Source organism: Melospiza melodia, chromosome 25 (assembly GCF_035770615.1).
Source record: "Melospiza melodia melodia isolate bMelMel2 chromosome 25, bMelMel2.pri, whole genome shotgun sequence".
Classification (NCBI taxonomy): Eukaryota; Metazoa; Chordata; class Aves; order Passeriformes; family Passerellidae; genus Melospiza; species Melospiza melodia.
Window position 1 is genome coordinate 8,759,870 of NC_086218.1, and position 25,785 is coordinate 8,785,654.

Consider the following 25,785-nt stretch of genomic DNA (forward strand, 5'->3'; position numbering starts at 1 on the left):
GGTGTTCCCTGGTGGGGAGTGGGCTCTGCGGCATCCCCATAAAGTGCCAGAGTGGGTTCAAGCGCAGCATTGTAGGTCAGCACTGCACATTTGAGGACCCTGACTCTCCCCCTTGGCCAGCAGCTGTGCTGTGCTTCCTGGTGGGAAACTGGGCTCTGGTGCATCCCCTGCAAGGTGCCAGAGTGGGTTTGAGCACAGCACTGCAGGTTTGAGGAGCCTGACTGTCCCCCTTTGGCCAGCAGCTGTGCTGTGCTGCAGGAACTCTTCTGGTGAGGAATGGGCTCTGGTGCATCCCCTGCAAGGTGCCAGTGTGGGTTCAAGCACAGCAGTGCAGGTTTGAGGAGCCTGCCTGTCCCCCTTAGCCTGCAGGAACCCGGCTCCCCTTTACCCCCTGCTCTCTGTTCAGTCCACAGTGCCCGCTCCGAACTTCGCCATGCCCGTGACGGTGCCAGTGACCAACCAGAACTCGCTGCAGTTCAGCAACCCTGGCAGCTCTCTGGTCACCCAGTCCCTGGTGACCTCCTCGCTGACAGACCCCCGGCTCCTGTCCCCACAGCAGCCAGCCTTGCAGAGGAACACCGTGTCCCCAGGGCTGCCACAGAGGCCAGCCAGTGCAGGTGAGCCATGCTGTGAGCCCCTCAGCTGTGGGAGTGTCGGGGGTTGGATGGTTGGGATGGATGGAGATGAGAGATCTCTGAGGCCAGGTCTGGAATTTGGGGTTTATTGCAAAGGGCCTGGGTGCAGGGCCCTGCTGGGATTTGGGGTTTATTGCAAAGGGCCTGGGTGCAGGGGCCTTTTGGGATTTGGGGTTTATTGCAAAGGGCCTGGGTGCAGGGGCCTTTTGGGATTTGGGGTTTATTGCACAGGGCCTGGGTGCAGGGCCCTGCTGGGAGCTGCAGCCACAGCTCAGAGCAGGCCCGAGAGAAGAGAGGGGGAGAGAGGGTGAGAGGGTGAGAGAGTAAAAGTGTAAGAGAGCAAAAGGGGTAAGAGAGTAAAAGGGGTAAGAGGGTGAGGTTCCCGTTACAATAGAATAAATCTTCTTCTGTGTTGAATATTGTAATTCTCACTAACCAGTCTAGTACAATATACAAATCCTATAGCATTTACATACAGCCTGTAAGAATCATTACATTCCCACACTGTGTTACATTTTAAAGCCTAAAAACTCCTCTTTGGGCCCCTTCTGCCAAGCTGTAGGGTCTGCTCTGAGCCTTGGAGCTGTCTGCAAGCAGAGGGTGTTGTTCCATCAATAGGGGATCACCTTCAGTGAGCACACCATTGTTTTCCAGGTGTTCAGTAACTGAGGGATCTCAAAGCTTGCCTTCATTTCAATCTCACTTATAGTTTCTATATTCTCAAAATCTTTTGCCAGACAATCATATTTATAAAGTTTTCCTGTTCCACTCACCTCCTCATCCTTCCTGCCTGCTGGGCTTGCAGCACCCAGTCTGGGGCACCCCTGAGGGAGGGGGACACCCCTGCTGCTTCCATGCCCTGCCCAGGGTCCACATTGCAGCACCTGTGGGTGGCAGAAGCACCCTGCAAGTGTTGCTGCACCTCAGTGTGTGCTTCTGCCAGCCATGGATGCCCTGTTTGTGCCCCAAACTGAGGGCAGCCTCCCCACCTTACCTAGGGCTCTTTGAGAGCTGGATCCCTGCAGGCTCTGGGTTGGATCCCTGCAGGATCTGGGTTGGCTTGGGCAGTGCAGGATGACTCACCTGGCACCATGCCCAGGCTCGGGGGTGGCTGCTGGCACCCAGCTCGTTGGTGGCACTCTGGTGACATGGGTCTGGCTGCCTAAAAAGGGCTGTTCTGAGTTGGGCTGTGCTGCCTGCAGTTGGCTGTGGGTGATTACTCATGTGGCTGTGCTGACAGATCTGAGGAGCAGTCATTTCCAGCAGGGACAGCCCATGGGTGGCACAGGACAGGCTGGGGCAGAGCAGTTGTCACCCTGCAGTGGCAGAGGGGACAAGGACAATGTGTGACCACAGCCTGGCTCTCTTTTATGATCATAAATAATATTGCTGCTATTTTGGATGTCACTGTAAAAGTCACCCGGGCTGCAAATGGCAGAGCTGGTGCCAGTGACCACCTGGACATTGGGTCCTCAGCTATGGCCCCTGGAGCTTTCAGAGCTCTGGGGAGCTTTGCAAAGAGGATGGGTTGGGAGACAAGGCTGGGAGATGCTTCCAGAAGGTTTGTGCTGGATCAGGGTGAGCAGGAGGAATGGGATGCAGCAGGAACCGTGGTGCAGAGAGAGCTTGTTTGCTCACTGCTCTCACCACAGTCTCCAAGGTGCCTCACAGCACTCAGGTGTCAGGATGAGACCCCAGAGCTGCAGGAGAGGGGAAATTCTGCTCCAGGACTGGTCCCAGAGAGCAGAGAGGATTCATTCTGCTCCAGGAGTGATCCCAGAGAGCAGAGAGGGGACATTCTGCTCCAGGACTGATCCCAGAGAGCAGAGAGGGATCATTCTGCTCCAGGACTGGTCCCAGAGAGCAGAGAGGATTCATTCTGCTCCAGGAGTGATCCCAGAGAGCAGAGAGGGGACATTCTGCTCCAGGACTGATCCCAGAGAGCAGAGAGGGGAAATTCTGCTCCAGGAGTGATCCCAGAGAGCAGAGAGGGGACATTCTGCTCCAGGACTGATCCCAGAGAGCAGAGAGGGATCATTCTGCTCCAGGACTGGTCCCAGAGAGCAGAGAGGGGACATTCTGCTCCAGGACTGATCCCAGAGAGCAGAGAGGGGACATTCTGCTCCAGGAGTGATCCCAGAGAGCAGAGAGGGGAAATTCTGCTCCAGGAGTGATCCCAGAGAGCAGAGAGGGGAAATTCTGCTCCAGGACTGATCCCAGAGAGCAGAGAGGATTCATTCTGCTCCAGGAGTGATCCCAGAGAGCAGAGAGGGGACATTCTGCTCCAGGACTGGTCCCAGAGAGCAGAGAGGGGACATTCTGCTCCAGGACTGATCCCAGAGAGCAGAGAGGATTCATTCTGCTCCAGGACTGATCCCAGAGAGCAGAGAGGGATCATTCTGCTCCAGGACTGGTTCCAGAGAGCAGAGAGGGGACATTCTGCTCCAGGACTGGTCCCAGAGAGCAGAGAGGGGACATTCTGCTCCAGGACTGATCCCAGAGAGCAGAGAGGGGACATTCTGCTCCAGGACTGGTCCCAGAGAGCAGAGAGGGGACATTCTGCTCCAGGACTGATCCCAGAGAGCAGAGAGGGGACATTCTGCTCCAGGACTGGTCCCAGAGAGCAGAGAGGGGACATTCTTCTCCAGGAGTGATCCCAGAGAGCAGAGAGGGATCATTCTGCTCCAGGACTGGTCCCAGAGAGCAGAGAGGATTCATTCTGCTCCAGGAGTGATCCCAGAGAGCAGAGAGGGGACATTCTGCTCCAGGACTGGTCCCAGAGAGCAGAGAGGGGACATTCTTCTCCAGGAGTGATCCCAGAGAGCAGAGAGGGATCATTCTGCTCCAGGACTGATCCCAGAGAGCAGCATTTCACAGCAGGCAGGGTGGCAGAGCCCTCCTCAGGCACAGGCAGCCATGGCTGAGGCTGCAGGGATCTCCTGCCCTCTCTGAGGCCCCTCAGCTGAGAGCAGCAGAGGCTTCCTGGTGGAGCAGACCCCTCTGGGGGCTCACTGTTTCCAGCTCTCTCCCTGCTCCTTTCAGGGGGATCATTTTGTGGTTGTGAGCTCAGAGGTGTTCCAAGTCTGGCCATCTGTGTCTCATTCACTGCCTGCCTGGGACACGGAAGAAATCCTGTTTATAGGAGCCAGGGCCTTGCATGTTAGAAAAAATCCTTTTTTTTTCCCCCTAAATGTTTTTTTAGCTGGTTGTGTTGTTTCCAGAGCACATGCACGGGGAGGGCTGGGTGGGTGCCATGACAGTGCCTGGTGCTGCTGGCTCGGGGATGCTGTGGGAGAAGGGCAGCCAAGGAGGGGTGTACAGGGCTGGGGCTGGGTTGGCATCACTCACCCAAGGGGCTGAGCCCTCTGTGGCATCATGGGCACAGTGCTTGGGGTGCCACAGCAGGGCACAGCCACAGAATCTTGGTGGATTCCCTTCTGTTGCACATGGGAGGCACGGGAGCTCTGGCTTTGCATCCCCATCCTTCAGGGGGGTGCCTGGGATGCAGAAGAAATCCTGTTTATAGGAGCCAGGGCCTTGCATGTTAGAAAAATTCCTTTTTTTTTCCCTAAATTTTCTTTTAGCTGGTTGTGTTGTTTCCAGAGCACATGCACGGGGAGGGCACTGGGTGCCCTCCAGTGCTGCTGGCTCAGGGATGCTGTGGGAGAAGGGCAGCCAAGGAGGGGTGTACAGGGCTGGGGCTGGGTTGGCATCACTCACCCAAGGAGCTGAGCCCTCCATGGCACCATGGGCACAGTGCTTGGGGTGCTGGTGTTGTCTCACAGCAGGGCACAGCCACAAAACCCTGCTGGGGTCCCTTCTGTGGCACTTTGGAGGCACAGGGACCTCTGGCTTTGCATCCATCCCTTCAGGGAGATGCTGCAATCACATCTAGCGGCTCATCCACCCTTCCTCAGGCCACACAATTTTTTTAGGACCATATGAGGAGTAACTCCTTCCCTCAGCTCAGCCCTCCCAGCCTCCTCCAGCTTCCAGGGGCTCGCGGGCCTGGATCAAGATTGGTGTCTCAGGTTTCTCCATCTGCCTCGGGAAGGGCCGGGCCGTGCTCGGAGGTGGGGTTTGGCACCCACAGCCCCCTGTTGGCCAGCCCGGGGCTCCGGCTTGACTGCGGTCACAGCTCCGGAGCCTCCGCGCCGCCTCTCGGCTGCAGCCGCGGTCAGGCGGCCCCGGCTGGGGAGTCGGGGGCTGTCAGAAATAACTCAGAGCAAGGCAGAAGAAAGAGCGAGTCTTCTTCCAGGAGAGGCAAAACGTTCTGGTTTTTTTGGGGAATAAAAATGTCCAGTTTTTCCCAGTTTGGTGGGGAATTTCAGCGCTTTGCTGCAAGTGTTGGGGCAATGGGAGTGGGGATCTCTGTGGTGTCCTGGCAGTGTGGGATGGTTTCCATCCCTGTGAACCTTTTAGGAATAAAAATTGTCCAGTTTTTCCCAGTTTGGTGGGGAAGTTCATGCTGCAAGTGTTGGGAGTGGGGATCACTGTGGTGTCCTGGTAATTTGGGATGGTTTCCATCCCCGTGAACCTTTTGGGAATAAAGAGGTCCAGTTTTTCCCAGTTTGGTGGGAATTTCAGCGCTTTGCTGGAAGTGTTGGGAGTGGGGATCTCTGTGGTGTCCTGGTAATTTGGGATGGTTTCCATCAGTGTGAACCTTTTGGGAATAAAAATATCCAGTTTTTCCCAGTTTGGTGGGGAATTTCATGCTACAAGTGTTGGGAGTGGGGATCACTGTGGTGTCCTGGCAGTGTGGGATGGTTTCCATCAGTCTGAACCTTTTGGGAATAAAAATGTCCAGTTTTTTCCCAGTCTGGTGGGGAATTTCAGCACTTTGCTGCAAGTGTCGGGGCCATGGGAGTGGGGATCTCTGATGTCCTGGCAGTGTGGGACCCTGTGAACCTTTTGGGAATAAAAAGGTCCAGTTTTTCCCAGTCTGGTGGGGAATTTCATGCTGCAAGTGTTGGGAGTGGGGATCACTGTGGTGTCCTGGTAATTTGGGATGGTTTCCATCCCTATGAACCTTTTAGGAATAAAAAGGTCCAGTTTTTCCAAGTTTGGTGGGGAATTTCAGCGCTTTGCTGCAAGTGTTGGGGCAATGGGAGTGGGGATCTCTGTGGTGTCCTGGCAGTGTGGGATGGTTTCCATCCCTGTGAACCTTTTAGGAATAAAAATTGTCCAGTTTTTCCCAGTTTGGTGGGGAAGTTCATGCTGCAAGTGTTGGGAGTGGGGATCACTGTGGTGTCCTGGTAATTTGGGATGGTTTCCATCCCCGTGAACCTTTTGGGAATAAAGAGGTCCAGTTTTTCCCAGTTTGGTGGGGATTTCAGCGCTTTGCTGGAAGTGTTGGGAGTGGGGATCTCTGTGGTGTCCTGGTAATTTGGGATGGTTTCCATCAGTGTGAACCTTTTGAGAATAAAAATATCCAGTTTTTCCCAGTTTGGTGGGGAATTTCATGCTGTAAGTGTTGGGAGTGGGGATCACTGTGGTGTCCTGGCAGTGTGGGATGGTTTCCATCAGTCTGAACCTTTTGGGAATAAAAATGTCCAGTTTTTTCCCAGTCTGGTGGGGAATTTCAGCACTTTGCTGCAAGTGTCGGGGCCATGGGAGTGGGGATCTCTGATGTCCTGGCAGTGTGGGACCCTGTGAACCTTTTGGGAATAAAAAGGTCCAGTTTTTCCCAGTTTGGTGGGGATTTCAGTGCTTTGCTGGAAGTGTTGGGAGTGGGGATCACTGTGGTGTCCTGGCAGTGTGGGCTGTTTTCCATCCCTGTGAACATTGCAGGGGGGATTTTATTTCCTGTCATGCTGCTGGGGCTCTCTCTCTCTCTCTCTCTCTCTCCCCCAGCAGCACCAGCTCTGTGTCCCCCCCAAAAGGGGGGCTTGGAATAAAATAGCTGCAGTGTTTTCCAAGCTGCCTCCCTCCTTTGGAGCAGGCTCCGTGCACTTGGCTCCTTCCCCGAGGAAACGGATCTGCCTGGATAACATTTCCCAACCTGATCACCAGGAATGCTGCTCCTTTGGCCCAGGACTTTGTCTTTCCTCTGCCTCCCTCCACCGTGCTCTGGGCCCCCCAAAAGCAGGGATGCTCCCCCTGTTCCTGCCCTGCTGCTGATGCCATCTCTCCTCTTGCTTTGCAGGGGCGATGCTTGGGGGAGACCTGAACAACACCAACGGAGCCTGCCCAAGCCCTGTGGGTGAGTAAGGAGCCTTCAGCCCCTGCCTGGCTCCACGGGGCCCTCCTGCTTTCCCCACACCTCCCACAGGGTTTTGCTTTGCTGTTGAGCCCACGGGGAAGGTTTTGCCAAGGAGTTGGCATGTGGAGCTCCTTTGGTGGGGGTGCTGGTTTCAGTGACCAAGGAGTCTCCATCTACCCAGGGTTCTGGGGAGAGCTGCAGAGCAGGGAGGTGACCCCCAAAAACCAGGGTATGAGTAGCTCTGGGTTTAGCTCCTGCTGCTGCAGCCAATTCTACGATCAATTAACACCCAGCTCCTCCTCGTGCTTGGGCCCTATAAAGGAACTTTACTGCAAGCAAAAGAAGCTCATTAAGGGCCTTTTCCACTGTGAGAGCCACGGTGCTAATGAGGCTCAGGCCTCGTGGCTCAGCTCCTCAGCTGTAAAATGCACTAACGGCATCTCCGTGGCCACATCTGCCTCTGCCATCTGCAGGCTGAGGATGTTGGGCCGCTGCTGGTGCAGGCACAGCCCAAAGAGCAGAGCCAGCCCTGGGTAGTGCTGGGAAGCAGCTGCTGCTCTCAGCACTGGCCTTGGCAGTGCTCCCAGGCTTGGCAGGGTAGATGCCATCCCTCCCAGGGCAAGGGCAGAAGCAAAAGCTCCCGAGCCTGACTCCTCACCCCTTTTTGCAGTAGGTGCCCAGCTGGCAGCACAGAGCAGTGTGGAATCCCACATCGCCCCAGTTTAAGCCAAACTGGAGCCAGGTCCCGCTGGTTTTTGGGTGGGGTTGGCCCAGTTGTGGTTCTGCAGCACCGTGGCCACCCAACCCCATCCCTGCACTCTGGATTGTGCCAGGAACAGCCATTTCCCTGTGCTGGGCAGCACCAGGGGGATTTGTTCACAGAGGAAAACCTGCAGGGTGCTTTGTGGGGCGGTGTCTCCCTGGGCTGTCCCAGCACTGAGCTTTGCTGCTCCTGGAGGGCACAGGGAAGGGGCCATGGTGCAGCTCTGGATTCTGGATTATTCAGGAATAACCATTTCCCTTGTGCCAGCACCACAGGGGTTTGTTCCCAGAGCAAAACCTGCAGGGTGCTTTGTGGGGCAGTGTCTCCCATCACTCAGCATGGAGCTTTGCTGCTCCTGGAGGGCACAGGGAAAGGGCCATGGTGGCACAGCCCCCAGGCAGCTCTGGGGCCCTGTGTCAGCTGTCAGAGCAATCTGGATTCTGGATTATTCAGGAATAACCATTTCCCTGTGCTGGGCAGAACCACAGGGATTTGTTCCCAGAGCAAAACCTGCAGGGTGCTTTGTGGGGCAGTGTCTCCCATCACTCAGCACGGAGCTTTGCTGCTCCTGGAGGGCGCAGGGAAAGGGCCATGGTGGCACAGCCCCCAGGCAGCTCTGGGGGCTCCATTCCCCACAGCCACCCCCATGTCAGCTGTTGGAGCACTCTGGCTGCTGGATTCTGCCAGGAATAACCATTTCCCTTGTGCCAGCACCACAGGGATTTGTCCACAGAGCAAAACCTGCAGGGTGCTTTGTGGGGCAGTGTCTCCCTGAGCTCTCCCAGCACCCAGTCCTGAGCTTTGCTGATCCTTGAGGGCACAGGGAAGGGACCATGGTGCCCCAGCCCCCAGGCAGCTCTGGGGCCCTGTGTCAGCTGTCAGAGCACTCTGGATTCTGGATTATTCAGGAATAACCATTTCCCTGTGCTGGGCAGAACCACAGGGATTTGTTCCCAGAGCAGAACCTGCAGAGTGGTTTGTGGGGCAGTGTCTCCCATCACTCAGCACGGAGCTTTGCTGCTCCTGGAGGGCACAGGGAAAGGGCCATGGTGGCACAGCCCCCAGGCAGCTCTGGGGCCCTGTGTCAGCTGTCAGAGCAATCTGGATTCTGGATTATTCAGGAATAACCATTTCCCTTGTGCCAGCACCACAGGGATTTCTTCCCAGAGCAAAACCTGCAGGGTGCTTTGTGGGGCAGTGTCTCCCATCACTCAGCACGGAGCTTTGCTGCTCCTGGAGGGCACAGGGAAGGGGCCATGGTGGCACAGCCCCCAGGCAGCTCTGGGGCCCTGTGTCAGCTGTCAGAGCAATCTGGATTCTGGATTATTCAGGAATAACCATTTCCCTTGTGCAGCACCACAGGGATTTCTTCCCAGAGCAAAACCTGCAGGGTGCTTTGTGGGGCAGTGTCTCCCTTCACTCAGCACGGAGCTTTGCTGCTCCTGGAGGGCACAGGGAAAGGGCCATGGTGCCCCAGCCCCCAGGCAGCTCTGGGGCCCCCATCCACCCCCGTGTCAGCTGTCGGAGCAGCCCCTGCGGGTGCAGAGCTTGGCAGGGCCCCTGAATGTCAGCATTGACGTCACCCGAGCATTCCCTGCGTTCCTGCTGCCACTGCAGGAAATGGGGCTGAGCAGCAGGGCCAGCCCCACAGCCCTGCTGTGCCCAGACCCCTGCACCCTTCCCGGGGCTCCCCTCGTGCCTCTGGGAGGGGATGTGGCTCTGGCAGGTCTCAAATACCTGCTACGTCTCTTCCTCCTCCTCCTCCTCCTCCTCGTCCTCCTCCTCCCTTGCAGTCTCTGCAGCACTCAGTGATCACCTGCTGCCTCTGAGTCATCAGCTGCGGGTGCCTCTGGCCGGATCCTGCAGTGCTGTGTCCCTGCATCCTGCCCACACTCCCTGGCTGTGCCACCCTCGGCATGCAGCACCCACCCCTGCCCCGTGGGGGATGCTGAGCCCTGGGTGTCCCTGCTCAAACTCACACCCAGGGTGATGCAGAGGCTGCCCAGAGGGCTCCTGGCACTGACATGTTTTCTGAAAAATCCTTTCTTTCTTTTCTGAGAAGCTGAGAGGCCTCAGGAATAAAATGTAAGCAATGGTTATCTGCTGCTGTGGGATGCAACAGGTAGATTTGTAATTAGTCTCACACAGTTGTTGCTAATTAATGGCCAATCACAGCCCAGCTGGCTTGGACAGAGAGTCCAAGCCACAAATGAAAAATCCTTTCCTTAGGAATTTTCCTCCTGAGAAGCTGGGAGGCCTCAGGGATAAAATGTAAGCCATGGTTATCTGCTGCTGTGGAATGCAACAGGTAGATTTGTAATTAGTCTCACACAGTTGTTGCTAATTAATGGCCAATCACAGCCCAGCTGGCTTAGACAGAGAGTCCAAGCCACAAGCCTTTATCATTCTTTCTTTTTCTATTCTTAGCCAGCCTTCTGATGAAATCCTTTCTTTTATTCTTTTAGTATAGTTTTAATATAATATATATCATAAAATAATAAATCAAGCCTTCTGAAACACGGAGTCAGATCCTCATCTCTTCCCTCATCCTCAGACCCCTGTGAACATGGTCACAGCTCCTCTTTTGGACTCCTTCCCTTGGCTGGGGGGTCCTGGTGGGAGTGCAGCCCTTCTGTGTCTGGCTGGATCCATGCTGGGTGCACGTGGCAGTGACAGCAGCAGTGACAGCCCAAGGCCACCCCTCATCTTTGGGGGTGAGTGGTGGCAGCGCTGGAACCCAAAGTGCAGCACAGGGAGCCACCCCAGCCCACAGTGATCCAGAGAGTCTGGATCCTCAAACAGGGTCAGCACGAGAGCCCCGTGTGCATCCATGCCTTGGGAAGGAGAATATCAAAGGATTGAACATTTCTTCTGGCTTTTCCATGGCCTTGGGAAGGAGAATATCAAAGGATTGAACATTTCTTCTGGCTTTTCCATGGCCTTGGGAAGGAGAATATCAAAGGATTGAACATTTCTTCTGGCTTTTCCATGGCCTTGGGAAGGAGAATATCTGTGACCGTGTTCACAGGGGTCTGAGGATGAGGGAAGAGACGAGGAGCTGACTCCGTGTTTCAGAAGGGCTTGATTTATTATTTTATGATATATATTACATTAAAACTATACTAAAAGAATAGAAGAAAGGATTTCATCAGAAGGCTGGCTAAGAATAGAAAAAAAAAGGAATATAACAAAGGTTTGTGGCTTGGACAGAGAGTCTGAGCCAACTGGGCTGTGATTGGCCATTAATTAGAAACAACTGTATCAGACTAATTACAAATCCACCTGTTGAATTCCACAGCAGCAGATAACCATTGTTTACATTTTGTTCCTGAGGTCTCTCAGCTTCTCAGGAGGAAAAATCCTAAGGAAAGGATTTTCCATAAAAGATGTCTGCGACAAATATCAAAGAGTTTACCATTTCTTTTAGCTTTTCCATGGCTTTGAGAAGGAGAATATCAAAGAATGTAACATTCCCTTTGGCTTTTCCATGGATCTGGGAAGGAGAATATCAGAGTTCAACATTTCTTTTGGCTTTTCCATGGACTTGGGAAGGAGAAAATCAAAGGATTTAACATTTCTTGTGGCTTTTCTATGGCCACCAGCACTGCAGCTCACCTGAGGAATTTCTGCACATTTGTTGTTGATAAATCTAAAAGCCAGTGCCCCTGTGGGACCAAGGGGAGCATTGCCACCCCCTGTGCCCAGTGCCATTTGTGGGATCCAGGAGATCATTGCCACCCCCTGTGCCATCATTGCCACCTCCTGTGCCATCTGTGGGATCAAGGGGAACATCACCACCCCCTGTGCCATCTGTGGGATCAGAGCATTGCCACCTCCTGTACCATCTGTGGGATCAAGGGGATCAGTGCCACCCCCTGTGCCATCATTGCCACCCCTGTGCCATCTGTGGGATCAGAGGGGAGCATTGCCACCCTCTGTGCCATCTGTAGGACCAAGGGGAGCATTGGTGCCACTCCCCTCTGACCCCACAGATGGCACAGGGGTGGCAATGCTCTGATCCCACAGATGGCACAGGTGGTGGGATCAAGGGGAGCATTACCACCCCCTGTGCCCAGTGCCATCTGTGGGATCAGAGGGACCATTGCCACCCCCTGTGCCATCATTGCCACCCCCTGTGCCATCTGTGGGATCAAGGGGAGCATCACCACCCCCTGTGCCATCATTGCCACCCCTGTGCCATCTGTGGGATCAAGGGGAGCATTGCCACCCCCTGTGCCATCATTGCCACTCCCTGTGCCATCTGTGGGATCCAGGGGAGTGTCACCACCCCCTGTGCCATCCGTGGGATCAAGGGGATCAGTGCCACCCCCTGTGCCATCATTGCCACCCCCTGTGCCATCCGTGGGATCAAGGGGAACATCACCACCCCCTGTGCCATCTGTGGGATCAGGGGGAGCATCACCACCCCCTGTGCCATCCGTGGGATCAGGGGGAGCATTGCCACCCCCCTGTGCCATCATTGCCACCCCTGTGCCATCCGTGGGATCAGGGGGAACATCACCACCCCCTGTGCCATCATTGCCACCCCCTGTGCCATCTATGGGATCAAGGGGATCAGTGCCACCCCCTGTACCATCTGTGGGACCAAGGGGAGCATTGCCACCCCTGTGCCATCTGTGGGATCAAGGGGATCAGTGCCACCCCCTGTGCCATCTGTGGGATCAAGGGGAACATCACCACCCCCTGTGCCATCCGTGGGATCAAGGGGAACATCACCACCCCCTGTGCCCAATGCCACCCCGCGTGCCCGCTGTGCCCACCCTGGCAGCCCCAGGGGTGCAGGGATTTTGCTGAGCCCCCCTGGCTGCAGTGCTGGTGGCAGCAGCCCCTGTGAAATGCAGCTGCAGCTCGATGTGCATGTCATTAATAATGCAATCAGCGACCTATTTTTCCCGGTCTAACGTGCCGTGAATGTGAGGGCTGAATCCTGGTGATTGCTGAACGCCTTTCTATCTTTGGGGCCTATTCATGAAAAAAAAAACCAGCCCTCATCAGAACTGTAATCTGATCCAATTTATTCCTTTCCTGATGTTCATCAAATCTTTTCCTTTTTATTTTTTTTTTCTTCCTTTCCTTTCTTCTTTTTTTTTTTTTCTCTTTGCACATAAAATCTTTAAGTGGGGCAGCAGGAGGAGGAGGAGGAGGAGAGAACCTCAGATCTTCAAAGGGGCAGTGGGAGCAGTGAACTGAGTGCTCACTGTGCCACAGCCCCTTTTCACTGCCCCAGCACCATAAAGAGACCTTAAAAGTGAATTTGCCAATAATTACCCATCTTGGCAGGGCTGTGGAGCCCAAGCAGAGCAGGGAAAGAGCCTGGCTGCACATCAGGCTCTGAGATTTGCTGGGTGTTCCTGCAGGAACACACAGGGGAGGCCCTGCAGGTTGGGGAGCTCAGGGGCTGCTGCCTGTCCTGGGGTGAACCTGCTGGGGTGCAGGAGGGATTTGGGGGGGATTTTGAGGTGCTGCTCTCCCACAAGAAGGAGCAGTCATGGAGTGTAGGATGGTCAGGATGGATGGAGATGAGAGATCTCTGCAGCCAGGGCTTGGAAATTGTGGTTTATTGCACAGGGCCTGGGTGCAGGGGCCTTTTGGAATTAGGGGTTCATTGCAAAGGGCCTGGGTGCAGGGCCCTGCTGGGATTTGGGGTTTATTGCACAGGGCCCTGCTGGGATTTGGGGTTTATTGCAAAGGGCCTGGGTGCAGGGCCCTGCTGGGATTTGGGGTTTATTGCACAGGGCCTGGGTGCAGGGCCCTGCTGGGATTTGGGGTTTATTGCACAGGGCCTGGGTGCAGGGCCCTGCTGGGATTTGGGGTTTATTGCACAGGGCCTGGGTGCAGGGCCCTGCTGGGATTTGGGGTTTATTGCACAGGGCCTGGGTGCAGGGGCCTTTTGGGATTTGGGGTTTATTGCACAGGGCCTGGGTGCAGGCCCCTGCTGGGATTTGGGGTTTATTGCTGAGGGCCTGGGTGCAGGGCCCTGCTGGGATTTGGGGTTTATTGCTCAGGGCCTGGGTGCAGGGCCCTGCTGGAGCTGCAGCCACAGCTCAGAGCAGGCCTGAGAGAAGAGAGGGGTAGAGAGGGTGAGAGAATAAAGGAGTAAAAAAGGTAAGAGAGTAAAAAGGGTAAGAGGGCGAGGTTCCCATTACAATACAATAAATCTTCTTCTGTGTTGAATATTCTAATTCTCACTAACCAGTCTAGTACAATATACAAATCCTACAGCATTTCCATACAGCCTATAAGAATCGTTACATTCCCACACTGTGTTACATTTTAAAGCCTAAAAACTCCTCTTTGGGCCCCTTCTGCCAAGCTGTAGGGTCTGCTCTGAGCCTTGGAGCTGTCTGCAAGCAGAGGGTGTTGTTCCATCAAAAGGGGATCACCTTCAGTTCAGCCACATCATTACTTTCTAGTTGTTCAAGGTATCTCAAAACTTGCTTTCATTTCAATCTCACTTACAGTTTCTATATTCTCAAAATCTTTTGCTAATCATATTTAGAAGGCTTCCCTGTTCCATCTTCCCCTACACTGGAGCACTGATGCAGCCCCAGTGCAGCCCCACAGCTGCAGTGTGTCCATCCCCATCACCAACCTTCCCCTGCTCCCTCTCTGTGCCCCCTGTGAAAAACGCCAATCACTTCTTTTTAAAATTTTAATAGTTGAATAGTAATAAAGTGGTTATGAAAATAGTGATACAATTAGAGTAATAATAATTTGGGCAATTTGAATTAGGACAATATGAGACAATAGAGACAAAGAGTTATGGACGTCCTGGTACCTTTTTCTGGGCATCACGAGCCCGAAGAAGGACACATGTTAAGAAAGGATTAACTCTTAAAACCAGCAGCCTGTTGCATATTCATACACTTCATCCATGATGCATAAATTCCATTCAAACACAGGATTCTGTCTGGTCATCGCCAGCTTCTTCCTCCGAATCCTGACAGCACCTTTGAGGCAGGAAGAAGTTCATTTCTTCTGATAAGAAAGCAATAAATTCTCTTTCTCTGAAAGATTCAGGTGTCCTGTGGCTGCTATCTCGCTTCAAGTCCTTTCTTTACAAAAAGTATCCTACATAGTTTCTATTGTAACAATTTTTATAACCTAAAACTCTATTCAACACACTACCTAAGAGAATTAATCCAGCATCACTTCCTAACACAACACGCATCATATTTATTTTACCATTTGTGAAAAGCCCACCGTAAAACACACATTTTTCCCCCACTGCAGGGAACGGCTACGTGAGTGCCAGGGCCTCTCCGGGGCTCCTGCCCGTGTCCAACGGCAGCAGCCTGGGCAAGATCATCCCGGCCAAGTCCCCTCCGCCGCCGGGGGCGCACGGAGCGCAGCTGGCCCCGAGCAGCCGCAAGCCCGACCTGCGAGTCATCACCTCGCAGGGCAGCAAGGGGCTGATGCACCACCTGGTGAGTGCCATGTGCCGCTGCTGGGGCTGCCAGGGGGCACCAAGGGGCTGGGAGGGGGTGCCAGGTGGCACCAAGGGGCTGCCAGCGGGGGAACGCGGGGCTGTGGTGGTGGGAGCTGGATGCTGGATGGGGCCGTGCTGGAGGGGAGATCTGAGGGGGAAGGATGGGATTGGTGCCTGCAGCATGCTGGAGCAGCAGCACTGGGAGCTGTGTGTGCCCCTTGGATGGTGCAAACCCTGTACCGGGCACCACTGTGAGCTCTCTGTGCTCCATGGATGGTACAAACCCTGTACCAGCACCATGTGAGCTGTGTGTGCCCCATGGATGGTGCAAACCCTGTACCAGGCACCCTGTGAGCTCTGTGTGCCCCTTGGATGGTGCAAACCCTGTACCAGCACCATCTGAGCTCTGTGTGCCCCTTGGATGGTGCAAACCCTGTACCAGGCACCATGTGAGCTGTGTGTGCCCCTTGGATGGTGCAAACCCTGTACCAGCACCCTGTGAGCTCTGTGTGCCCCTTGGATGGTGCAAACCCTGTACCAGCACCATGTGAGCTCTGTGTGCCCCTTGGATGGTGCAAACCCTGTACCAGGCACCATCTGAGCTCTGTGTGCCCTTTGGATGGTGCAAACCCTGTACCAGCACCATGTGAGCTGTGTGTGCCCCTTGGATGGTGCAAACCCTGTACCAGGCACCACTGTGAGCTCTGTGTGCCCCTTGGATGGTGCAAACCCTGTACCAGGCACCACTGTGAGCTCTGTGTGCCCCATGGATTGTACAAACCCTGTACCAGGCACCACTGTGAGCTGTGTGTGCCCCATGGATGGTGCAAACCCTGTACCAGGCACCATGTGAGCTCTGTGTGCCCCTTGGATGGTGCAAACCCTGTACCAGGCACCCTGTGAGCTCTGTGTGCCCCATGGCTGGCACAAACCCTGTACCAGGCACCATCTGAGCTGTGTGTGCCCCATGGATGGTGCAAAACCTGTACCAGGCACCACTGTGAGCTCTGTGTGCCCCATGGCTGGCACAAACCCTGTACCAGGGACCATCTGATCTGGTTTTGCCCCATGGATGGTACAAACCCTCTCTCAGTCACCACCCTGACCAGTTTGTGCCCCATGGATGGCACAAACCCTCTCCCAAACACCATTTTGAGCTCTTTGTGCCCCATGGATGGTGCAAATCCTCTCTCAATCACCACCCTGACCTGTGTGCCCCATGGATGGTGCAAATCCTCTCCCAATCACCACTCTGACCAGTTTGTCCCCCATGAATGGTGAAAACCCTCTCTCAGTCACCCCCCGGACCCGTGTGTGCCCCATGGCTGATACAAACCCTCTCCCAATCACCATTTAAGCTGTTTGTGCCCCATGAATGGCACAAACCCTCTCCCATTCCCCACCCTGACCCGTGTGGGGGTGAGGGTGAGGTGCCAGTGGGCACAGTGCTGCTGTGGGGGGCTGTGTGAGCTAACAGTGCTCTCGGTTCTCTCCCTGCTCTCCCCTGCACAGACCGAGGACCACCTGGCTCTGGTGAGTTCCCCTCTGGGTGTGCATGGTGTGGTGACACTTGTGCTGTTTGTCCCCTCTGTGGGGCACACACAGGGGGGTGGGCACTGGCTGCTGTGGTGGGATGTGGGCACCAGCTTGGATCCTGCTGCAGAAAATAAATCCAGAGGAAAGCAGCTCTGAGGAAAACCCAGTTCCCTGTGGAAAAGGAGCTGGCATGAGCTGCAAAGGGCCTGTTTCTCCTCCAAGGCCAAAATTGCTGTGTTGGTCCCCCTGGGGAGGTCAGCCAGGGTCCCTTTGGGGACTGTGGAGCTGAGCTGGGCACTGTCCCTGCCCTGGAGCTGCCCATGGGGCTTGGCTGGAGCCAGCAGCACAGGGAGACCTGGCCCATGGCCAGCACATGAGAGACAGGGAGTAAATCAGGCTCTTCCCATGTTAAAGATATTATTTAAAGCCTGTGGAAATCCACTCCCTAAACCTCCCTTGTGCACGGGGCAGTTTTCTGTGTTATTTTTATGGCTTTTTTTTTCCCTCCTCTCCCTGGCAGCAAAGTGAATGCCACCTTGTTTGTGGCAAGGATTCACTCTGCTCTGTTGCTATTCTGGTGCAGGGCAGATGGGAGACAGGTCAGGCCAGCAAGGGAAGGGCAGGAGCTGCTGCAGGATGCAGAGCACACAGCCAGGGAAAAGCTCTCCAAAAACACAGGAGAAAGCCAATATCCCTCTGGAAGCTGCACTGAGACACTCCTGGCCAGGGCAAGGGTGGGCCAGGCATGGCAGGCACGAATTCTGCTGCTCTTTGTGTGCCCAAACCCTTGCAGCATCTCCGTGCCTCAGTTTCCCCATGAATGGAGGGGGACCAGCGTTTTCCCCACTGCCCATCTGCTCACTCCTGATCCCTGTGCCCATTCCCTGGCTCCATTCCCTCAGTTTCCCCATGAATGGAGGGGCACCAGTGTTTTCCCCACTCCCCATCTGCTCACTCCTGATCCCTGTGCCCATTCCCTGGCTGCACACTGCAGAGCATGAGTGGAAATCCACTGGGGTGGCATTTCCAGTTTTAATTGTTGGGCTGAATTAACCTGAAGTGAAAAACGTCCTCACCTCTGACCGTGTTCACAGGGGTCTGAGGATGAGGGAAGAGACGAGGATCTGACTCCATGTTTCAGAAGGCTGATTTATTATTTTATGATATATAGTATATTAAAACTATACTAAAAGAATAGAAGAAAGGATTTCATCAGAAGGCTGGCTAAGAATAGAAAAAGAAGGAATGATAACAAATGCTTATGGCTTGGATGGTCTGTCTGAGCCAGCTGACTGTGATTGGCCATTAATTAGAAACAATTAACATGGGCTAATCAAAGATCCACCTGTTGCATCCCACAGCAGCAGATAACCATTGTTTACATTTTGTTCCTGAGGCCTCCCAGCTTCTCAGGATGAAAATTCCCAAGGAAAGGATTTTCCATAGAAGATGTTTGTGCCACTCGCCCCATCAAGGTGGCAGCAGTGAGGTGTTTGCCAGTGAGGGTGATGAAATGTGGCCAGGGTGGCACAGGCCCCTTGGCACTGCTGCGGGGTGTGTGCCCCACAGATCCCCCCCTGCTCCTCCAACCTTTGCTCCCTCCACACTGCACAACCCGCCCAGCAGATCCTCTCTCCAAATGGCAGCTCCCCCCTCACCCCAGGCAGCTGTGAGATGGGTCAGGATCCCTCCAAGATGGGTCAGGATCCCTCCAGTGCCTCCCCAGTGCCCACAGCCCCAGCCCTGGCACCCTCAGTAGCAGCTCTGAGCCTGCTTTCCTCCCTGCCAGGGTTCAGAGAGGTGTCCCCCCATTTCTGTCCACACTCCCACCACTGCAGGGCCAGCAGGGTCCATGCCCTGCATCCCTGCCCTGGGAGCCAGCAGGGTGCATGCCCTGGCAGCATGCTGCATGGTTGGTACCAGCTGGGAGTGTTGTGTGTGGGCACGGTGTGGGGGGCAGCTTGCTCACCTCCTCCCTGCATGGGTTGTGGTGAAAATGGGGGGGGGGGTTGGAATAGTGCCAGCAGTGCCCACACTCACCTTGGGGTGTCAGGGAGGTTCCTGGGGCTGGCACAGCCTGCCCTGCTGGTGTGCCTGTGCCACACAGGGCACAGGGATGGCACAGGGCCCTGCAGAGAGGGGCACAAGGGATATGGGGTGTGGGGGCTGCAGAGAGGGGCAGAATGGGGCTGTGGGGGCACAAGGGATGTGGGGTGTGGGGGCACAAAGGATATGGGGTGTGGGGACACAAAGGATATGGGGTGTGGGGGCACAAGGGATGTGGGACTGTGGGGGCACAAAGAATATGGGGCTGTGGGGGCACAAGGGATATGGGGTGTGGGGGCTGCAGAGAGGAGCAGAATGGGGCTGTGGGGGCACAAGGGATGTGGGACTGTGGGAGCATAAGGGATATGGGGTGTGGGGGCACAAAGGATATGGGGCTGTAGGGGCACAAGGGATATGGGGCTGCAGAGAGGGGCAGAATGGGGCTGTGGGGGCTGCAGAGGGGGGGCAGAAGGGATGGGGCTGTGAGCCCTGCAGAAGGGATGGAGTATGGGGGCTGCAGAGAGGGGCACAAGGGATGGGGTGTGGGGGCTGCAGAGAGGAGCACAGGGGATATGGGGCTGTGGGGGCTGCCGAGAGGGCCAGAAGGGATGGAGTTGTGGGGACTGGAAATGGGGGCAGAAGGGATATGGGGCTGTGGGGGCTGGAAAGGGGCAGAATGGGGCTGTGGGGGCTGCACAGGGGATGGGGCTGTGGCTCCTGCAGAGAGGGGCAGAAGGGATGGAGTTGTGGGGACTGGAAATGGGGGCAGAAGGGATATGGGGCTGTGGGGGCTGGAAAGGGGCAGAATGGGGCTGTGGGTCCTGTAGAGAGGAGCAAGTGGGATGGGGCTGTGAGCCCTGCACAAGGGATGGGGTGTGGGGGCTGCACAGGGGATGGGCTGTGGGGGCTGCAGAGTGGGGCACAAAGGATGGGGCTGCAGAGAGGGGCACAAGGGATATGGGGGTGTGGGGGCTGCAGAGGGGGGCAGAATGGGGCTGTTGGGGCACCAGGGATGTGGGACTGTGGGGGCACAAGGGATATGGGGCTGCAGATGGGGGCAGAATGGGGCTGTGGCTCCTGCAGAGAGGGGCACAGGGGATGGGGTGTGGGGCTGCAGAGAGGGGCACAAGGGATATGGGGCTGTGGGGGCTGGAAAGGGGCAGAATGGGGCTGTGGGTCCTGCAGAGAGGAGCAGGTGGGATGGGGCTGTGAGCCCTGCACAAGGGATGGGGTGTGGGGGCTGCACAGGGGATGGGGTGTGGGGCTGTGGCCCCTGCATCCCCCTGGTCTCATGCAGGACAGGGACAGGGTCAGGGCTGTGCCTTTGTGAAGACATTCAGTGCCATGTCCTTAACCCCCCAGCACGGCCAGGGCTGGCTGCCAGCAGGATGTGTGCCAGGAAAACCTTCTCCTGCAGCCCCCCAGAGCTTTAGCACTCAGAGCCCTGCTAATCTCCTTGCCCAGGCCACGGGGGGCACCTGGGGCTGGGCACTGTGTGGGTGCAGGGGCAGCAAATCCTGCACAGCCAGGTGCTCTCAGGTGGCCAGGGCAGGGTGCCAGCATCCAGCTTTGTCCCAGGAGAGTCTCCCTGGCCGTGGGGGAGCTCTGCAGAGCGTGTGCCCAGCCTGGGAGCCCTCAGTTCCTCAGTTCCACCCTGGTGCCAGGCGTGGTTCAAGCTGGGCACTGCCCCAGTCTTCACAGGGTGACGTGTGCTGGGTGCTGGGGATTAGAGTCAAGCCTCTTGAGTCTGATTTAAACCAGATCAGCAGAGACAGCCCAGATTATCTGCCTTGTAAACAGGGCTGAATCTGACCTATAGATCTGCCCACATAACTGCCTGGAAAAGCAAGGGGGGGAGTTTGGGGTGCTCTGGTGCAAGGGCAGAATTTTTCCATGGTGGACCTGTTAATACCTGAGTCACCAAAACCTTGTGAGGGCACTGAGCCAGCAGGCTGCTGAGCACTGGGCTTGGAGTTTAGGGATATTGCAGAGTCCCTTTAAAATCCTGAGGCCAATGCTTGGTGTCCTCAGCTTCCCTTTGAGGCAGGGGCTTGTTCCTGGCCACCAGAGCTGCAGAGAGATGTTAACTCTGCTGGTTCTGCTTTGCTTTGGTGCCTTTGTCACTCCAAGGCTCACTCTGGAAGCAGTGAGGAATTGTCTGAGGCCTCCTGGTGCTTTCCCCCTCCATGCACTCAGGGCATGGCTGGTGCTGCTGGTGAAGCCCAGCCATGACCTGCACATGAGTGTCAGTAGCTGGTGTGGTTTGTACTTTGCTTTGTTTTTTGCAGTGTGGAATGGCCAGAGGATCAATCCTGCCTGTCCCACGCTCTCCATGCTCAGCCCCAGTGCATGCCCAGGGGGTTTGGGGGGGCCACAACCCCTGAAAATGACCCAATGCAACCATCTGGGCTTTAACTCCCTCCCTGTTTGCTCCCACAGCAAAACACACAGCGCTTGGGTGTCTCTCAAGCAACTCACTCTCTGACCACACCAGTCGTGTCCGTGGCCACTCCGAGCCTGCTGACACAGGGGCTGCCCTTCTCTGCCATGCCCACAGCCTACAACACAGGTAAGACATGGCCAGGACACAGGTGAGACATGGCCAGGGCTGGGATCTGACACAGGTGAGACATGGCCAGGACAGAGATCTAAGGCGGGACATGGCCAGGGGAAAGATCTAAGCAGGTGAGACATGGCCAGGCCAGGACAGAGATCTAAAGCAGGACATGGCCAGGACAGAGATCTGACACAAACAGGGCATGGCCAGGACAGAGATTTAACACAGGTGAGACATGGTTAGGACAGAGATCTGACACAGGTGAGACACGGCCAAGGCAGAGCTTTAAGCAGGACATGGCCAGGACAGAGATCTGACACAGGTGGGACCTGGCCAGGACAGAGATCTAAGGCAGGACCTGACCAGGGCAGAGCTCTGATACAGACAGACAGACAGAGACAGGACCTGGCTAGGCCAGAGCACTGACACAGACAGACAGACAGACAGGACCTGTCCAGGGCAGAGCTTTAAGCAGGCAGGACCTGACCAGGGCAGAGCTCTGACACAGATGGACAGACAGACAGACAGGACCTGGCTAGAGCAGAGCTCTGATACAGACAGACAGACAGACAGGACCTGGCCAGGGCAGAGCTCTGACACAGACGGACAGACAGACAGACAGGACCTGGCTAGGCCAGAGCACTGACACAGACAGACAGACAGACAGACAGACAGGACCTGGCCAGGGCAGAGCTCTGACACAGGCAGACAGACAGACAGGACCTGGCTAGGGCAGAGCTCTGACACAGATGGACAGACAGAGACAGGACCTGGCCAGGGCAGAGCTCTGACACAGACAGACAGACAGACAGGACCTGGCCAGGGCAGAGCTCTTGACACAGACAGACAGACAGGACCGGGCTAGGCCAGAGCACTGACACAGACAGACAGACAGACGGACAGGACCTGGCTAGGCCAGAGCACTGACACAGACAGACAGACAGACAGACAGGACCTGTCCAGGGCAGAGCTCTGACACAGACAGACAGACGGACAGGACCTGTCCAGGGCAGAGCTCTGACACAGACAGACAGACGGACAGGACCTGTCCAGGGCAGAGCTCTGACACAGACAGACAGACGGACAGGACCTGTCCAGGGCAGAGCTCTGACACAGACAGACAGACGGACAGGACCTGGCCAGGGCAGAGCTCTGACACAGACAGACAGACAGACAGACAGGACCTGGCCAGGGCAGAGCTCTGACACAGACAGACAGACAGAGACAGGACCTGGCTAGGCCAGAGCACTGACACAGACAGACAGACAGACAGGACCTGTCCAGGGCAGAGCTTTAAGCAGGTAGGACCTGGCCAGGGCAGAGTTCTAAGCAGGCAGGACCTGACCAGGGCAGAGCTCTGACACAGATGGACAGACAGACAGACAGGACCTGGCTAGAGCAGAGCTCTGATACAGACAGACAGACAGACAGGACCTGGCCAGGGCAGAGCTCTGACACAGACGGACAGACAGACAGACAGGACCTGGCTAGGCCAGAGCACTGACACAGACAGACAGACAGACAGACAGACAGAACCTGGCCAGGACAGTGCTCTGACACAGACAGACAGACAGACAGGACCTGGCTAGGGCAGAGCTCTGATACAGACAGACAGAACCTGGCCAGGACAGTGCTCTGACACAGACAGACAGACAGACAGGACCTGGCTAGGCCAGAGCACTGACACAGACAGACAGACAGGACCTGGCTAGGCCAGAGCACTAACACAGACAGACAGACAGACAGACAGGACCTGGCCAGGGCAGAGCTCTGATACAGACAGGCAGACAGGCCCTGGCCAGGGCAGAGCTCTCAGGTGTCTCAGTTAGCCCAGAGGGAATTGTGCTGCTGCAGAACACCCCTGGGGCTCCCTCAGCAGCTGCAGTGGTGCTCCTGCAGCTCTGCACTGCAGCCAGCACATGGTGCAAGGCTCCCACAGGACTCAAACCAAGGGAAATTCAAAATTCATTGTGTCAGTGGTGAGAGCTCACTGCCATAGCCAGCAGGGCTCTGAGGGCTGGTGCAGCCCAGTGCACTGTGCTGTGGATGCTGCTAATTACAGCTACACCCATCCCCAGGCCCTCAGAGCTCAGGGGCTGTTGTAATAATGACAAAAAAAAAAATCCCTCAAAAAGTTTGGGAAGAATGCAAACCAACCTGCTCCCAGCCACATCTGATTGGGGTGCTGGATTGAAAGCAGCCCCAGGCGACAGTGACAGTGCCCAGACACGAGAATTGCTCATCTCTCACCTGTCAGACCTCCAGCAAGACTTTGAGGCCTTGCTGGCTGCCTGTGCAACTTGTTCTGAGAAAAAAAAAAAAAAATTGGCAAGAAATGTCCAGAAGCTGCTTGTCTGGGAGAAGGCAGAAGTGGCAGTTGGATACTCCCTGTCCTAATGAGTAGGTGCAGCCCCAGAGATGCTGGCTGTGTGTGATGGGGCTGCTCTCCTGTGTGACCATGTGGTTTAGCAGCCAGCCAGAGTCCCCAAAATAGGTTTTAATTGAGGCCTGTGCCCTGCTCGGAGCAGAGGAGCCTGAATTTCAGCTCTCTGTAGTTATTTTTTTCTCCCAGCTGACCGTGGGCAGAGCTGTGTTGCTGCCCAGGTGCTGTGGGGGCACCACTGTGGGGTACAAACTCTGAAGCTGGCACGTCTGTTAGCTGGGCAGGAATTGGCTTCATTTGTGAAGAGCTGAGGGGGCTCAGCCTGGAGAAAAGGAGGTTTGGAGGGACTTTGTGCAAAGCTCCCTGACAGGAGGGGACAGCCAAGACTGGGCTCTGCTTCTGGGTGACAAAGGGCAGGACAAGGAGAAATGTCCCCAGGGATGTTTTAGGTGGGATATTAGGGAAAAATTCTATGTGGAAAAGGTTTGTGAAGGGTCTGGAGCACAAGGAGCTAAGGGAGCTCAGCCTGGAGAAAAGGAGGTTTGGAGGGACTTTGTGCAAATCTCCCTGACAGGAGGGGACAGCCAAGACTGGGCTCTGCTTCTGGGTGACAAAGGGCAGGACAAGGAAAAACGTCCCCAGAGGAGGTTTAGGTGGGATGTTAGGGAAAAATTCTGTGAGGAAAAGGTGTTGAGGCCTTGGAACCCCAGTGCCTTGGGACAGTAGTGGTGTCACCATGCCTGGAGGGATTTAACAGAGGTGACTGTGGCCCTTGGGGACATGGCTTAGTGGTGCCCCTGGCTGTGTTCAGGAACAATTGGACTCCATGGTCCTGTACAGCCTTTCCAGCCTGGAGAAAAGGAGGTTTGGGGGGATTTTTGTCACTGTCCACAACTCCCTGACAGGAGGAGACAGCCAGGACTGGGCTCTGCTCCCCTGTGACAAAGGGCAGGACAAGGAGAAACCACTCCAGGTGGTGCCAGGGGAGGTTTAGGTGGGATATTATGGAAAAATTCTATGTGGAAAAGGTTTGTGAAGGGTCTGGAGCACAAGGAGCTGAGGGGGCTCAGCCTGGAGAAAAGGAGGTTTGGAGGGACTTTGTGCAAATCTCCCTGACAGGAGGGGACAGCCAAGACTGGGCTCTGCTCCCGGGTGACAAAGGGCAGGACAAGGAGAAATGTCCCCAGAGGAGGTTTAGGTGGGATATTAGGGAAAAATTCTGTGAGGAAAAGGTGTTGAGGCCTTGGAACCTCACTGCCTTGGGACAGTGGTGGTGTCCCCCTGCCTGGAGGGATTTAACAGATGTGGTTGTGAGATGTGACTGTACCAGATGTGACTTGGGGACATGGCTTAGTGGTGGCTCCCCCAGTGCTGGGGGAGCAATTGGACTCCATGGTCCTGGACAGCCTTTCCAGCCCAGATAATTCAGTGATTCTGTGATGCTGCAGATGCCCTGACAAACTCCCAGCCTGGAGCATTGCCCAGGAGTCACCTGGTAGCTGGGTGGGCACTGGGTGGGCATTGCCTGCATTCCAGGCTGGTGCAGCTGTGCTGAGCTGCCTCTGCCCACAGCTCTGTGCCCATTCCTGTGCTGGGTGTCAAACCTGCCCATCCCCAGCTCTGTGACCTGGGGCAGCTCCAGCTCCAGCCCTGCTGGGGGCTGAGGGGCAGCCAGGAGTGTCAGGAGCTCCCAAAGCAGACCAGGCAGTGCAGGGGGGTGTGGAGCAGGGAACCCAGTGCCAGCATGTGTTGGGTGGGGTGTGCTGGGGATTTGGCAGCAGTTCAGCACCAGCACAGCCACCTCTGTGTGTGCTGCTGGGGTGGGGACGGCTGAAACCACGAGACACCCAAAATTAGAGCTGGGAAGGGGGAGGAGAGGGGGTGGGGAGGGTTTGTTGGGTGGCTGTGTCAGGCTGACACGGCTCTGACCAAGGTCTGACCATCTCCTCAAGGAGCAGCACTTCCTTCCCTGGCTTTGTCCACCAGCATTCTTTGTAAAATCCCCCCACCCTGGTTTGAGGTGCCCCGTTGGGGTTTTCAGTGGGTTCTGCATGCGGGCAGGCATTGTCCTGCAAATGTAGGGGGGGTCCTGGGGTGTGGGGGGTGCCTGTGGATGGGGTGGGAACAATGGGGGGAAGGGGTCCCGTGGTGTCCGTGGAGAGGGGGGTCACGGTGACAGTCCCGTGTCATCATGGCGGGCAGGGAGCGCCCCC

General features: G+C 55.7%; 1 protein-coding gene across 11 annotated transcripts in view; it reads left to right on the plus strand.

Moving 5' to 3' along the window:
- MEF2D (myocyte enhancer factor 2D) overlaps positions 1 to 25,785 on the plus strand; it is a 109,618-nt gene that overhangs the window by 79,176 nt on the left and 4,657 nt on the right. For 9 of the 11 annotated variants that reach the window (XM_063176218.1, XM_063176209.1, XM_063176210.1 and 6 more), the window contains 5 exons: positions 407 to 617; positions 6,781 to 6,837; positions 14,855 to 15,048; positions 16,563 to 16,583; positions 21,072 to 21,201. In XM_063176218.1, the coding sequence (XP_063032288.1) occupies positions 407 to 617; positions 6,781 to 6,837; positions 14,855 to 15,048; positions 16,563 to 16,583; positions 21,072 to 21,201 (613 nt within the window). The remainder of the gene's footprint in view (positions 1 to 406; positions 618 to 6,780; positions 6,838 to 14,854; positions 15,049 to 16,562; positions 16,584 to 21,071; positions 21,202 to 25,785) is intronic. The other 2 variants (XM_063176220.1, XM_063176221.1) reach the window with 1 other exon arrangement.